The 12,489-nt window shown below is 39.8% G+C and overlaps 1 protein-coding gene across 6 annotated transcripts in view; it reads left to right on the forward strand.

The window, feature by feature from the left end:
• Nucleotides 1-10,298, forward strand: part of TRAF3 (TNF receptor associated factor 3) — a 71,624-nt gene extending 61,326 nt beyond the window's left edge. For all 6 annotated transcript variants that reach the window (XM_057397099.1, XM_057397097.1, XM_057397100.1 and 3 more), the window contains 2 exons: nucleotides 1,271-1,445; nucleotides 2,536-10,298. In XM_057397099.1, coding sequence (XP_057253082.1) covers nucleotides 1,271-1,445; nucleotides 2,536-3,107 — 747 coding nt within the window. In that variant the 3' untranslated portion in view covers nucleotides 3,108-10,298. The remainder of the gene's footprint in view (nucleotides 1-1,270; nucleotides 1,446-2,535) is intronic.
• Nucleotides 10,299-12,489: the final 2,191 nt, after the last annotated feature.

Genomic DNA, 12,489 nt, shown 5'->3' on the forward strand with positions numbered 1-12,489 from the left:
CAGACTTTCAGTATATCTGAAACCACATGATTGAAAGCAAATGCCTAAAAGGGGAAATGAAGGTTGCATGATGCAGAAGGGTTTTCCCCATCGGTGGGGAGCATCAAATCCACATGGCTAACCAGAAGGCCAGTGCAAAATAACTTTATTTTCTTGTTTTGTACTCAACTGCTACTTTTTTTTAAGAAAGAAGTGGGAAATCATTTTTACACATGTTGGCACTATATGATGATAAAATGTAAAGTTAGACTTGAAATTTAACTGTAGGTGGTAGCAAAAGTAGTTTCTTGTCTTAAATATTTCTATCATGTGAACTTCACAACTGATCATGGGGTTCTGGCTAAAATTCCTGCTAGTCCAAATTAGCTGTGATAATGTGAGTGCTATGTATTTCTTCCATCAGATTTGGGGCAGACTAGGAAATATGTTCTCCTTTATATTTGTACCATACTGAGGTGCTTGCAGTGTTCCTCTTCATATTTTTTTTTTCTCGAGTATTATGTTTTATGCCTTTCCAAAAACCAATTGTATGGTATTTGTTTGTTTGTTTTTCTTAACATGAATCGGCCAACAAGCCCCTTCAGCATGCATGGCTTATTCATTTTAGGAAATAATGGTGGGTATTTTAAAAGTGCTTAAGTGGATAGAAGTGGTAGTTTTGCTTACACTCTTGAGGGCTTCTGCTATGGTTATGGGCACGTAATAACTTAGGCTTTGATAGTTGACTTATGTAAACTTAGAGCTTGCTAATGCTTATGTATCCTCACATATACATACTGCTGCTCCATGTCTGCAAGGGTAAGTTATTTTGCTGTTATCCAAGGATAAACACAAGCACATAAGCAGCCATTTGATTCACACCATGGTAAGTTCTTGTGCCCATGCTTTGTTGCTTGAGTACTCTGACAAAACCCAACAAGTATCAGCCCATAACATCAATATAGAGACATTCAGAATACTGTTCTTGCATTGAAGGTTTGTTTGGTTGTTTTTTTATTTAAATTTAGATGAGCACAATTCCTTTTCTTTTAAATAATTGTGTTGATAATTCTGATAGTGCCCTAATATTAATACTTATGCAGCAATAAATAGAAGCGTTTTATAAATACTTGGGCTAGTCCTCTAAATTTTCAAGGTTTTTGTTACTAAAGCAGTTGACATCAGTGAAACTTGTTTATATTGAAAATGCATCTTGTTGATCTATAATCCCTGTTTAATTTGCATAAAATAATGTATTTTTGTTATTTTAACTCATATCTGTTTTATAAAGCGAGTGATAGACAGTCAAGCAGAAAAACTCAAAGAACTGGACAAAGAAATCCGTCCCTTCCGACAGAACTGGGAGGAGGCTGACAGCATGAAGAGCAGTGTAGAATCCCTCCAAAACAGAGTGACTGAGCTGGAAAGTGTTGATAAAACTGCAGGGCAAGGAGCTCGAAATACAAGTAAGTGTTAGCACAATGGACTGAAGTACTCAAGCAGTGCTGTCAAGAGAAGAATGGTGTCCTTTGAGTGGCACTCCCATTGTGATTTTTGTGGAAGCATCAATACTGTTGATTCTTCTGGTTTTATTTTTTTTTTTTTAATAAAACTACAGTCCCTCTGAAGCAGTGCTTCCACACTGTTTCTTAGGCTTGCCCCTTGTCTTTTTTGTTTTCTTGACCTGTATCTTGATTACAGTGTTAGTTCATTATAAGTAGTTTCTCAGTCAATCTTTGACATCTAGTAGCTCAGCAGCTTCTTTAAATACAGTATTGGTATATTGATTAGTATTCTTTTATTACTCTTCTACCACATGAATGGATCAACAGTACGGTTATCCGCCTGAAACCACCTGTACTGATATCTGTTAGAGGTATATTTGATCCAAAGAAGAGTATGGGATCTGCTTCAGAATGAGGTTATTGTCATGCTTGCTGAATGAAATGAAAATTTGGATTTAACAAGATAGTGTAGGGCATATGTAAGTGTTTAAATGATTGGTAAATCATTTAAATCATTAAAAATAAGTAATTAAATGATTAACATTTAATTAGATGTGTATAAAACAAACATTTCTGAAGAACTTGTCTGCATCTCAGTGTTGGCCAGTTTTGCCAGTGTGCAAAGACAGGGAGTAGCCTTCTCATGTGGGGGAAAGGGGAAATTAAAAACAGACCTTCCTCCAAATTAACTAAATGACCATAAAATACAGATCTAAGCTTGATTTTTGTGGGGTTTTATGATGAACTTCAGACATGGTAACAGCACTGCACTTCTGAAACAAGTAGTGTCTGAGAAGGATAATTTTAGTGATCAGCAGTGCTTCTGAATTTCAAAGGGATTATGTAGGATGTGTGACCATTTCCAAAGACTTCGCTGCTAATAGCAATCTGCAGATAATGCTACCAAGTCATCTCTCAAAAAAGGGAAGCCTCTGTAGTTACATTGCCAGACAAAATTTATGATATACAATGTATGATTGATTTTCACAGTCTTCTGAAAAAAAAAACAAACCCGCTTTTTCTTACCATAGTCCCTTCCGTTTTCTTACAGGCCTGCTAGAGACACAGCTGAGCAGACATGATCAGATGCTGAGTGTTCATGATATCCGTTTGGCTGACATGGATCTCCGATTCCAAGTTTTGGAAACTGCCAGTTACAATGGAGTATTAATTTGGAAAATTCGAGATTATAAACGTCGGAAGCAAGAGGCAGTCATGGGGAAGACCCTGTCCTTGTACAGCCAACCCTTTTATACGGGATACTTTGGCTACAAGATGTGTGCCAGAGTTTACCTTAATGGAGATGGCATGGGAAAGGGGACACACCTATCGCTGTTTTTTGTCATAATGCGTGGAGAATATGATGCATTGCTTCCTTGGCCGTTTAAACAGAAAGTGACTCTCATGCTGATGGATCAGGGACCGTCTCGACGCCACTTAGGAGATGCTTTCAAGCCAGATCCAAACAGCAGCAGTTTCAAGAAGCCAACTGGAGAAATGAACATTGCATCTGGCTGCCCAGTCTTTGTGGCTCAAACTGTTCTAGAGAATGGAACGTATATTAAAGATGATACTATTTTTATTAAAGTCATAGTGGATACATCAGATCTACCAGACCCCTGACATACAATAGGGGAGGCAGATTAAACAGAAGACAACTCCGTTTGGGGGTTTTATATCAGTTTGTCTTCAATCAGAGGTCCTAAAGCTCACAGAACCACCTTGTGGAACAGATGGAAGAGTTTGAAGGCATAACTGCGTAGGGTCCAATTGCGAAAGTAGCAACACATTAAGAAATCATACCATGATATATTTTTTAATAGAACTAGCAACACTTAAGCTCTGAAGAATCACTTATCCCTCATGAGGATAATGATTATGGTCAGAGAGGATTTTTTTTAACTTATTAATGATCTAGTCAATTGGAGGTAAAAAGACATATACAGTATGTGCTGATTAAATTACTGACTTTTCTTTTGTTAAGCTAGAATACAAAAACAGAAACTTCACATGTGGGCTAGCTGGAAATTGTCAGCATGTTAAAAGAAGAAATGAACTAATGTTGCAGTTATGATATTATTTGAAAAACTGAGGTGCAATCTTGTCTGAAATATAGTATATTGTCTTTTTAAGGCCTCATCTGGTCTCTGTTTTAATACTTACTTTGTCAGAAGATGTTGGAAAAGTATCCATGTCTTCTCAAAAGTATCTGAATCAAAATCATATTTTTATTTAAAGTTATATTGTTACAGAAAACATTTTATTTTGAAACTGTTGATAGACTGATATTTCTTGGAAGAAAAATAGAAGATGCCAAACACTGGTTATCACTTGTGATAGGAAAAAAACTATTCAATTCTGTTATTTCTCTTTAGAAATGTAAACCTACAATATATGTCGTAGTTAATGACACTATTTCAAAATTAAGGAAAAATCACTCATGGATGCTGTGCATCATTATCAGACTTACAATTGTTTTCACCCTAAAATAGGGCATTTGTTGAACTTTGGAGTTCTAGACGGAATCCTGTACATTTTTTAAAGTTCTGCCCCATGCTTTCCAATCAAGCTATATATGTTGCACATTATGCTGTCAGCAGTATATAGTATTTTCAGTATTGGGGAGGAGGATTAGTGCTGAAAAAAGCCTGTATGTTTGTTCTGTACTAGCAGCCATTGCTTCTTTAAGGACAAACCAGCAATGTCTTAATACAGTGATGGTGGCTTGCATGCATATATGTGCCTTAGATGTGCTGTGCTGCTTATAAACCATAGCTTTTTATTCAGATTAATTCTGATGTATGAAACGGTAGTTTAATTGGACATCAGGCATAATGTTTAGCCATGTCTTCAGAGCCCTTAGGTACCTTGCGATGTACAAAATAGAAGCCAAAGCCCATTTCTTTGGCTTCTGGAGCTTCTATGACTTGGCCATGGTAGAATCCATTTTATTTAGGTGCCAAAACATTATGCTCAGTGCTCCTATGGAGCTTGGACTAGACAGTCTCCATGGCCCCTGTGAAGTCAGGCGACATTTTTCCTCTAATGCCTGTGCTTGTAAGGTGGCATCACTTGAAACGGACCATCTAAGAACTCTGTGGGGCTGTGACTATATATGCTCATTACAGCTTTCATAGCAGACAAGCATCCTAACAGGGAATGCATGGGTTTCATTCTTAAAAACAGCCTGAACTGTAGTAGAAAGCATTTGCTAGCCCTGAAACATGCTGATTGCAACCTGCTGTGTTCATCTGCTTCTATTTAATAGCCTGTGTGACAAGCAAGTCTAGAGATATAGCCTGACTCTGGTGCTCTTTAAAATCTAAGAACTGCTTAAGCAGAGCAGACTTGCACCATTGTGTTTTTAGCCTATGTGGGCTTAAAATGTTGCATCTCAGCCTTTAATGTCAGGATTTGTCAGTTTTCTGCTTTTTGAGGCATAGTCACAATTTTTGCAGTTGAATTTATGCCTTTGTATTTCAGCTTGGTTTTGCTGTTGTCTTTTTTGGCTGTGCCTTCACACACAGTGCCTGCAAGAAGTATTTATGAATATACAATGCATGCTAAGTGGTCTTCATGGGTTTTCCAGGCACCTGCTAGAATACTGCCTGCTGCTGACTGTCACAACTGTCAGCAGCAACTTGTCTTCCTTTTCTTGCCTTCCATTGTCCAGGTACTGTACTCCCTTTATGGTACATTGCTGTCAACAGGTGCAAGCTCAAATGTGGAGGCATGTGCTAGCATTTAATTTCTAGCACAGAAGGAGGATGTTCTGCACAAGACATAAATATCTATAGATATACCCGCATCTATATCTCTAGATATAATTGTATGGCACTTGCAGTTTTATGCAGGCTGCATAAGCAAACCCATCACTTACGCTTTAGGGCCAAGGTTCGTCCAACTTGTGTCATTTTAATAATTGTGAATGTAGGCAGCTGAGCTTTTGTGTTTGTGCATCACAGAATTTTACTGAAAACAGGATTCCCAAGTGGAAATGTCCAAAGGACTCTCCTCCCATTGCTAATGCATGTCTTGTAAACTTAAATGAAACCGTTTGGCCATCTCAAAACAGTTTATATCCTGTTTCAATCTGGGACTTGGAGGAGATTTCTAGAATAAGCAGGGCCAGCATATTCTGCAGATTTGTGACTACAGTTTCCAACTCCTGTGACAGAATTGCGCTTCTAAATCCAGGATCTTTAAAAGAGGAGGATAAAGGTGTTTCCAGCCTTTGTGATTGAAAGTGGACTTTGAAACATATGAAAGTGTAAACTATTAGGGAAGTCTTCCTGAGTCTGCATACAGCCTAAACTAGTAGCTTTAAGAGATCTGAATATCTCTTCTTAATGGGATATTGACTCAGAAACTTCATAGAGAAGTTTAAATATGAACACTCCTAACTATATTAATGCCGATCACTGTAGCAGAAACATCAGTCACTGTTGTATTTCACAGATCTCTATGCTGCTTTCCACATCTCCCAAGTGCCAAAAGCACCAGCTGCCAGAATCTTCAGCTTCACTTGGGCAGCTTTTATAATGCAGTAATGTGCTATCAATATAAAAATATTTTTGCATATGTGCTTTTTATCACAGTTAATAAAATGGAGGCCTACTGCACTTATTTTTTAAACTACATGAAGCTGCCAGAGAATTTCCAGTTTGCCAGCCCTGCGTACTGTGAAATCCAGGATCTTGCTACACAAATGTAGACACCGCCTGCTGTGGAATACCTGAAGCCTTGACTGTAACACTCCTTTCTCCGCAGAACTCGTGGGCCATCTCTATAGAGTTCTTACTGTGTACATAGAAATCGGTTTCCTCTGCTTTCCAGCAAGGAGTATGTAGCATTTTGTGAAAACAAGGCCACAAAAAGATTACCTGGTGCTTTACTCAACACTTTAAATTATTTAACTCTCACCATTGAAATGCCCTTTGTCTTTTTCTTCCTGTATGTTCCTGACTGAGAGATCCAGAGTTTTCTAGGGTCTGTCTGTTCAAAGTGATTCATGGGGTGACAGTCTGCCCGCACATGTAGTCTTGAATCCCAGCTAACTCCGCAGTGTGTTTGATTGCAAGGGGGTCCAAGAGTATTTGCATTACTTTGAACAGAGTTTCTTCAACAGAACCTTTTTTTCTTCTATTTAGTAATTCTTAGCAACACACAACTGAAATCTCTCGCTGGTATTGTTTCTTAACAATGACACTCTGAGTTACGTACAAGCCTCTTCCATTTTCAGCCTTTTCTAGGGAGATTCCAGTGTGTGACAGTCTAGATGTTGCCCTTGTACGCTCTTCAGTACAGGATGAGTGTGTCTCTTACCCAGAAAGTCTTGAATTCTAAACAGGATGAAACTATTCGGGTGTTTAAAGACCAACCTGCGATTATGGTGCATGACCATGTCTGCATTACTTCTCTGATCTAATTAAAGGGGTCTTGTTTCAGTTACTATCTACGTGGTACACCTTCAGCTGCTGACTTACAATATGCAATGTTGATTTCAGCCTTGTACTGTAAATGTTCTTCACAAAGAGAATGTGCAATAGGAAAACGGGATGATTGGTGGCATAATTTTGACAAAAAAAAATGTGGGTAACATGCTAGCTTTCTTATGAAATACAGTTTATTTCCTTTCCATTGGGTTTTCCTACTTGGAAAAGGAAAGTTGAAGATACGTGCCTGATTCTGTGCCTGATGAATTTCTCGAATACAAAGGTAATGGAGATTTGTGTTAGTTGTAATTTAAGTGTTGAACCCATGAATGTTAGGTTGTGATTATATCGCTCGTGTTTCTCAGCGTGCCGCAATTGCAGCTGTTGAAATGGAGTTTAATAGCTACCACCTATTTGTATCTGTATTCCATCACATGGGATAGGCATTTCACCAACAATGCAGGGCTTCTGTTTTCTTTCATTTTTGAAACACTGGTGCTGCTTTGTCCAAGACAGAAAAGTGTAGAAAGTGACAAGAAGAGTTGCCTGCACCACAGAAGAGTGAAAAATGTGACTGCAGAATTGATGCCTTGATATGATTTAACTATGCAAATATACAAATAGGTGAAGGGGGAAAATTCTTGGGTTGCATATCTAATCTCTTAGTTTTTGCTCTGGAAATTACTCGTACGTGTGTAGGTACATACATAATACACAGACATGCATGCACATATATATGCAAAGTTGTGTTTGTTTTTCATGTAGAAGTGATGAAACAAAACCCTTTTCTCCATGTTATACTTGATTGATTGGTGCAAATATAACTTGCTGCTGCTAAGGGAGGATCTTGGCTAAGGGCATACTTTGGATTTGCATCTTCCAGGTTTGAAGACCTGTATAATAGCAAACAAACAGTTTGTTTAGCCTTTCTGAAGACCTTGGAATGTAATCTAGGGCACATGTCCTTCCTCATACTCCTCTAATTTGGAGCTTCCTGTATTTTAAACGTAGCGATGGGCAACTTGTTAATTGCAAATTCTTTTCTTTAATTTGGGAACAAAAGATACAAAATGCAACTAGACCTCTTTCTGGAATTCCTATCCTGTTCAGTCAATACCTCTATATTCTGGTTGACCTAGAAACCATAGCTACTGCAATAAAGACAGTTGGTTTGAGAACTGAGTCGGAGAGTTGGTTTTAGTGCTATGTACAGCATAGGAAGCACTTTGCATTTGCAAAGATGTTCTTCTTACAGCAAGTGCTATTTGTGTTCTCTGGAAAAAGGAAATCAAGGATGAGTTGTGAAGTGACATGCCCAGAGTCACAAAAGGAATCTCCTGGAGCTGGGACTGAATGAGAGGTTCCAGTTCCCTAGTGTTATCTTCAGATCACTAGGTTTTACTCTTCTAATATGTTTGTCCCTTAAAGGAACTGAAAAACAAGTTTACATACCTTAAAGACCCACATCAGGACAGAAAGGGCTAGAATTAAACATACAAGCTGTCGTGATTTGGGGTTGTACATGTATGGTAGCCCAGACGTTGCTCACTACTTGGTGGTGCTTTGCGCAGCCTGCAGAGTGGAAAGCCAGTGCAATGTGTCTAATAGCAGCAGATGTCCTGCTTTATTTGTTTAGAATCACCCAACAAAGTTAAGTCTCATTTGATGCTCCTTTTAAAACGGTATTGTCTTTCAGTTAAAGTGAAGTGGGTTCATCTTTGTTCTACCAGCCTGTAGTGTGACTGGCCATTTCTTTCTTGTGGGGCTTTCTCCTTTTTTCCTTTAAACCAAAATACGGAGGGCTTAATTCTTTCCTGCCTCTTAATCCAGGCCTTTGGTGAGAAGCACCAGGTAGGAAGTTGTGGAAAACTTTGGACTGCTGATTCAGGGACATCCTCTTAAGATTTAGAAGAGTAGAGATATACAACATGTAAGGGATCTGACTATTCCTATTTCTCTTCTAATTTATGGTCAAGACTGCAGCTTGTGTCTTCCATTTCATGATCTTAGTGTAGATACTAGACTGTGTTTGTTTAGTTTTTTTCTCTCCAAGTTAGGATTAGTTCCTTAGGGTTCAAATAAGTTCTAAATTTCACAGAGAAGCACCTGAACCAAAATCCTGGATCCAGAAATCCCAGAATTGATGTGAAATTCAAATCTGGATCCCAGCTCTGTGGCTTACTAACCTACCCATTTAGGGAAGGGTTTGTTGTCTCTATGTGGCGTCTGTGTTTTTTGGTCCTCTGGAACTAAGCTTTTAATTTGGTTGCCAGTTCTGCAAGGACTTTTTAACTTCTTAGCAATGCCGGTGTTCACACGCTCCATTGCTGGCAGTGCGATGCGTAGTGATAAAATTTGACTCTGTCTAAGGGTTACTGAGATAAACCAGCATTATCATTCGTAAAGGTCATTTTCTTGCATAGTGTTCTGAGCTTTGGATTTGAATATAGCTCATGTCAGAAAGGACACATCTACCAACTATGACCTGCATCACTGGCAGAGAGTTGTATAATCTGTACTTGTGGAATGGGAAGGTACAAGCTTCCATCGTTGCTGATGCATCATGTGATCCACCTTTGTTTTCCTTATAGCTGTTGTTTGGTTTATTTTTTTAATTTTTATTTTATAATAAACAGGGGAAGTTCAGGATTTTTTCTACAAGGTATAAAACTCCAGTGATCTATTGGTGACTGTGAAAAATACTCCATTAGGAGATGATGGGCTGAAGGTAGGTCCATTTCTCTTAGACAAGTAGGATAACCTTTAAAATGCATGAAACAACATAATAATTGGTAAAACTAAAGCTGACATTTGTTTCCAAGAAATTCTGTGAGAACTATCTATAAAAAAAACCATCAGTGACTGAGAATAATGTACAAATTAATGTGTTTGAAACTTGTGTATCCATTTCTTTAATCTCATACTCTTCAGTGAACGGTACACTTGTGTTCAGTTTTATGATCAAAAACAAAGACCAAAGAAGGCCAGCCTCATTTGATTGTGTATATTCTGCCTGTCTTAATTATCAGTAGCTGTAAGGATACAGTGCAAGTGATCTGGTAACCAGTGGTTTTCGTCCTTTTCTTTTAGGGGGGAAAAACAACTTTAAAATGTATAATTTATTGCTCAGCAATAACCATGTTGTTAAAATAATGATTAAAAAAAAAAAAGGAATTAGCAACATGTCTTAATTTCCCAATAGCATTATTATATGTTGTATTTCAGTTTCTTGTATATTGTGTTTTTGTATTTATTTGTGTTTGGAGGTCTTGCGATGTCTTTTTTGTGTTTAAATGCTAATAAACAAGGACGGTGTGTGCGAGTGTAGAATGCCAAACTCTGAAATGCTAAAATGTGTTATTAAAGGAAAAATAAATCTAAGTAGGAAATCATATTTTTTAAAAAAACGTGGTGTGTTGAATTTGAATGACTGCTGTTGACTTGCAGATGGGCAGGGTGCAGCCTTCCTCTTCTCTGAAACATTGGCTGTTCAGTGCTTTATGCTTGTGCACCCGATAGACCTTTATTGTGGCATTTCCCTTCCTCCTCACAGCAAACTTGCCATAACTTTTATCAGAGTCCTATTTTCCATGTGATAACTTTGCTAGAATAAACTAGGTGATGGTGTTCATCCTAACATCAGTGTCAGGAGTCCTTGTGCAAATAGAGTAGAAATAATTGAAATGGCTTTTCATGCGTTTGTGGTGCACCATTTCCTCAAAGAGGTCTGGGAAAGGTGAGGCAGGACATGGCCTGAATGTCTGGAAGTGGAAATTTATTTTTTTCTTCCTTCTCCAGTGTCATTAGTGACTCTTTTATCTACTCAGAAATGTGTTTCAGGTGTATGTTTGAAATCGTGGAGCACAGTGCAGTCTGTGAAAGCAGCATGCTGTTTTGAAATGAGTGCAGTAGCAGTATTTCTACCACAACTCAGATTTAGCCTTGTGATGAAAACCCTGATCCCCAGGGCTGCTGTATGAAGCCTGTCCGACCCCTTTCTTACTGAAATTCCTATTTCCCCTCTTTTCACGTCACTGCAGGAGTAATTCTGGGCTTAGCAATGTGGGAACATCTTGCTTGTGCTCAGAGGCAAAATCACAGAGTCTTGGCAAAGCCACAGCCCCACTGCTAGCACCCCAGTCCGAGTGTGACCCGGCCAGCCGATACTGATGTTTGCAGCAGGTAGTGGAGAAGTGCTGGGTGGCCAACTGCCTTTTGATAAAATGGGGATGCCAGAGAAACAGCAAATGCAGGAGGGCTGGCGTGGTGAGAGGGAAGGGTGGCTATGAAAAGCCATCATCGCCACGTGCGGGATGTGCTGAGGTGGATATTCCTTTCTGCTGCTGACAGCAGTCACTGGTAAGTGACTCTCTGGATGCTCTGGCACCCCCTGCCCTGTTCATCACACTTTCCACTCCCACATCCGGCACTCTAGACTGCGCTTAAAGCTCTTCACGTCTCCTCACCGTGGAGCGTGAAGAGATGGTGAACTTCCTTGTTTCCTTAATGAAGTGGGTTATCCTCAAGTAGAGCCCTCCTAAGGAAAAGGAGGATAACCTTTGCTATGGCCCACACTGCTCCTCCTGCCAGATTTTTTTGCTTGGTGCTGCTCAGGCATGACACCTGTGTCATTACAGTGCAGCAGGGTAGGGGGAGAGGAAACAAATTGTTTTAAACATGAAGACAAACACCAGTTCTTTCCTCCCTGTTCCTCCTTCCCCCAGAAATGAATGGTAATTGCAATGATACATCATGTCGCTCCTGGCAAGAATGAGTCTTTATACAAGGTTTCTTCTTCATGACAGGTCACAGGAGGCGAATAGCAGCTTTGTAGCATACTTTCTCCTGGTGGGCAATACAGTACCTAGGGGGATGGGAACATAGCAGCTGCGGAGAATGGGGTGAGGAGCATTCCTGGTCTACAGAGGGTGCTATGCAGACATCATACACTTGTACATTGCCCAAACCCAGAACTGCTGCTCGGCTTATCTCTTTATTTCTCAGGGAGTTTCAAGCCTTGGGTTTGCTTGCTGTCCAGTAAGGAGAAGCATTTTCAAAAGCTTTGACTTCTTGGCCCTGCAGATGGACCGATCTCCTGCTCTCTGGGATAGCCTGCTTTGATGTGACCAAGTCCTGGAATTGTGTGAGTAAGGGGGAAATATCCAGTGGTCATAAAAGTGATGAAAGATGTGATTTCCCCCATCCTTCCCCAAAGCCAGTTTTCCATGAATCAGCTGTGTGTTTCCTTCCCACATGCCTGGGTTGAGCCATGGAGGCTGTCATTATAGAGTATGGTGTTCAGCTTGTCCTTGTTTGGCCAAAAGAAGTGATAGTCTGAGTGCCTTCCCCTGCACCCCTTGGCAAACATGGCACCTGGGGAGGGTGGGCCCTGGCAGCAGTGAATGTCAGTCTCTGATGTGTGCTTTCACCTGTTCCTCTGGCTCCCAAGAACAGGAAATGGCCCAAGCCTGGAGCTGACTTCCAGGCTTGGCAAGGCTGGCAAACACAGAAGAGACCCTGGGGACTTACTTCCACCCCACGGGCTGCAAATTGGTGTAAGAAATGTTTGG

This window comes from Pezoporus wallicus, unplaced genomic scaffold (genome assembly GCF_028554395.1).
Source record: "Pezoporus wallicus isolate ANWC-B61680 ecotype Strahan unplaced genomic scaffold, APGP_CSIRO_Pwel_v1 contig_7068, whole genome shotgun sequence".
Taxonomy (NCBI): Eukaryota; Metazoa; Chordata; class Aves; order Psittaciformes; family Psittacidae; genus Pezoporus; species Pezoporus wallicus.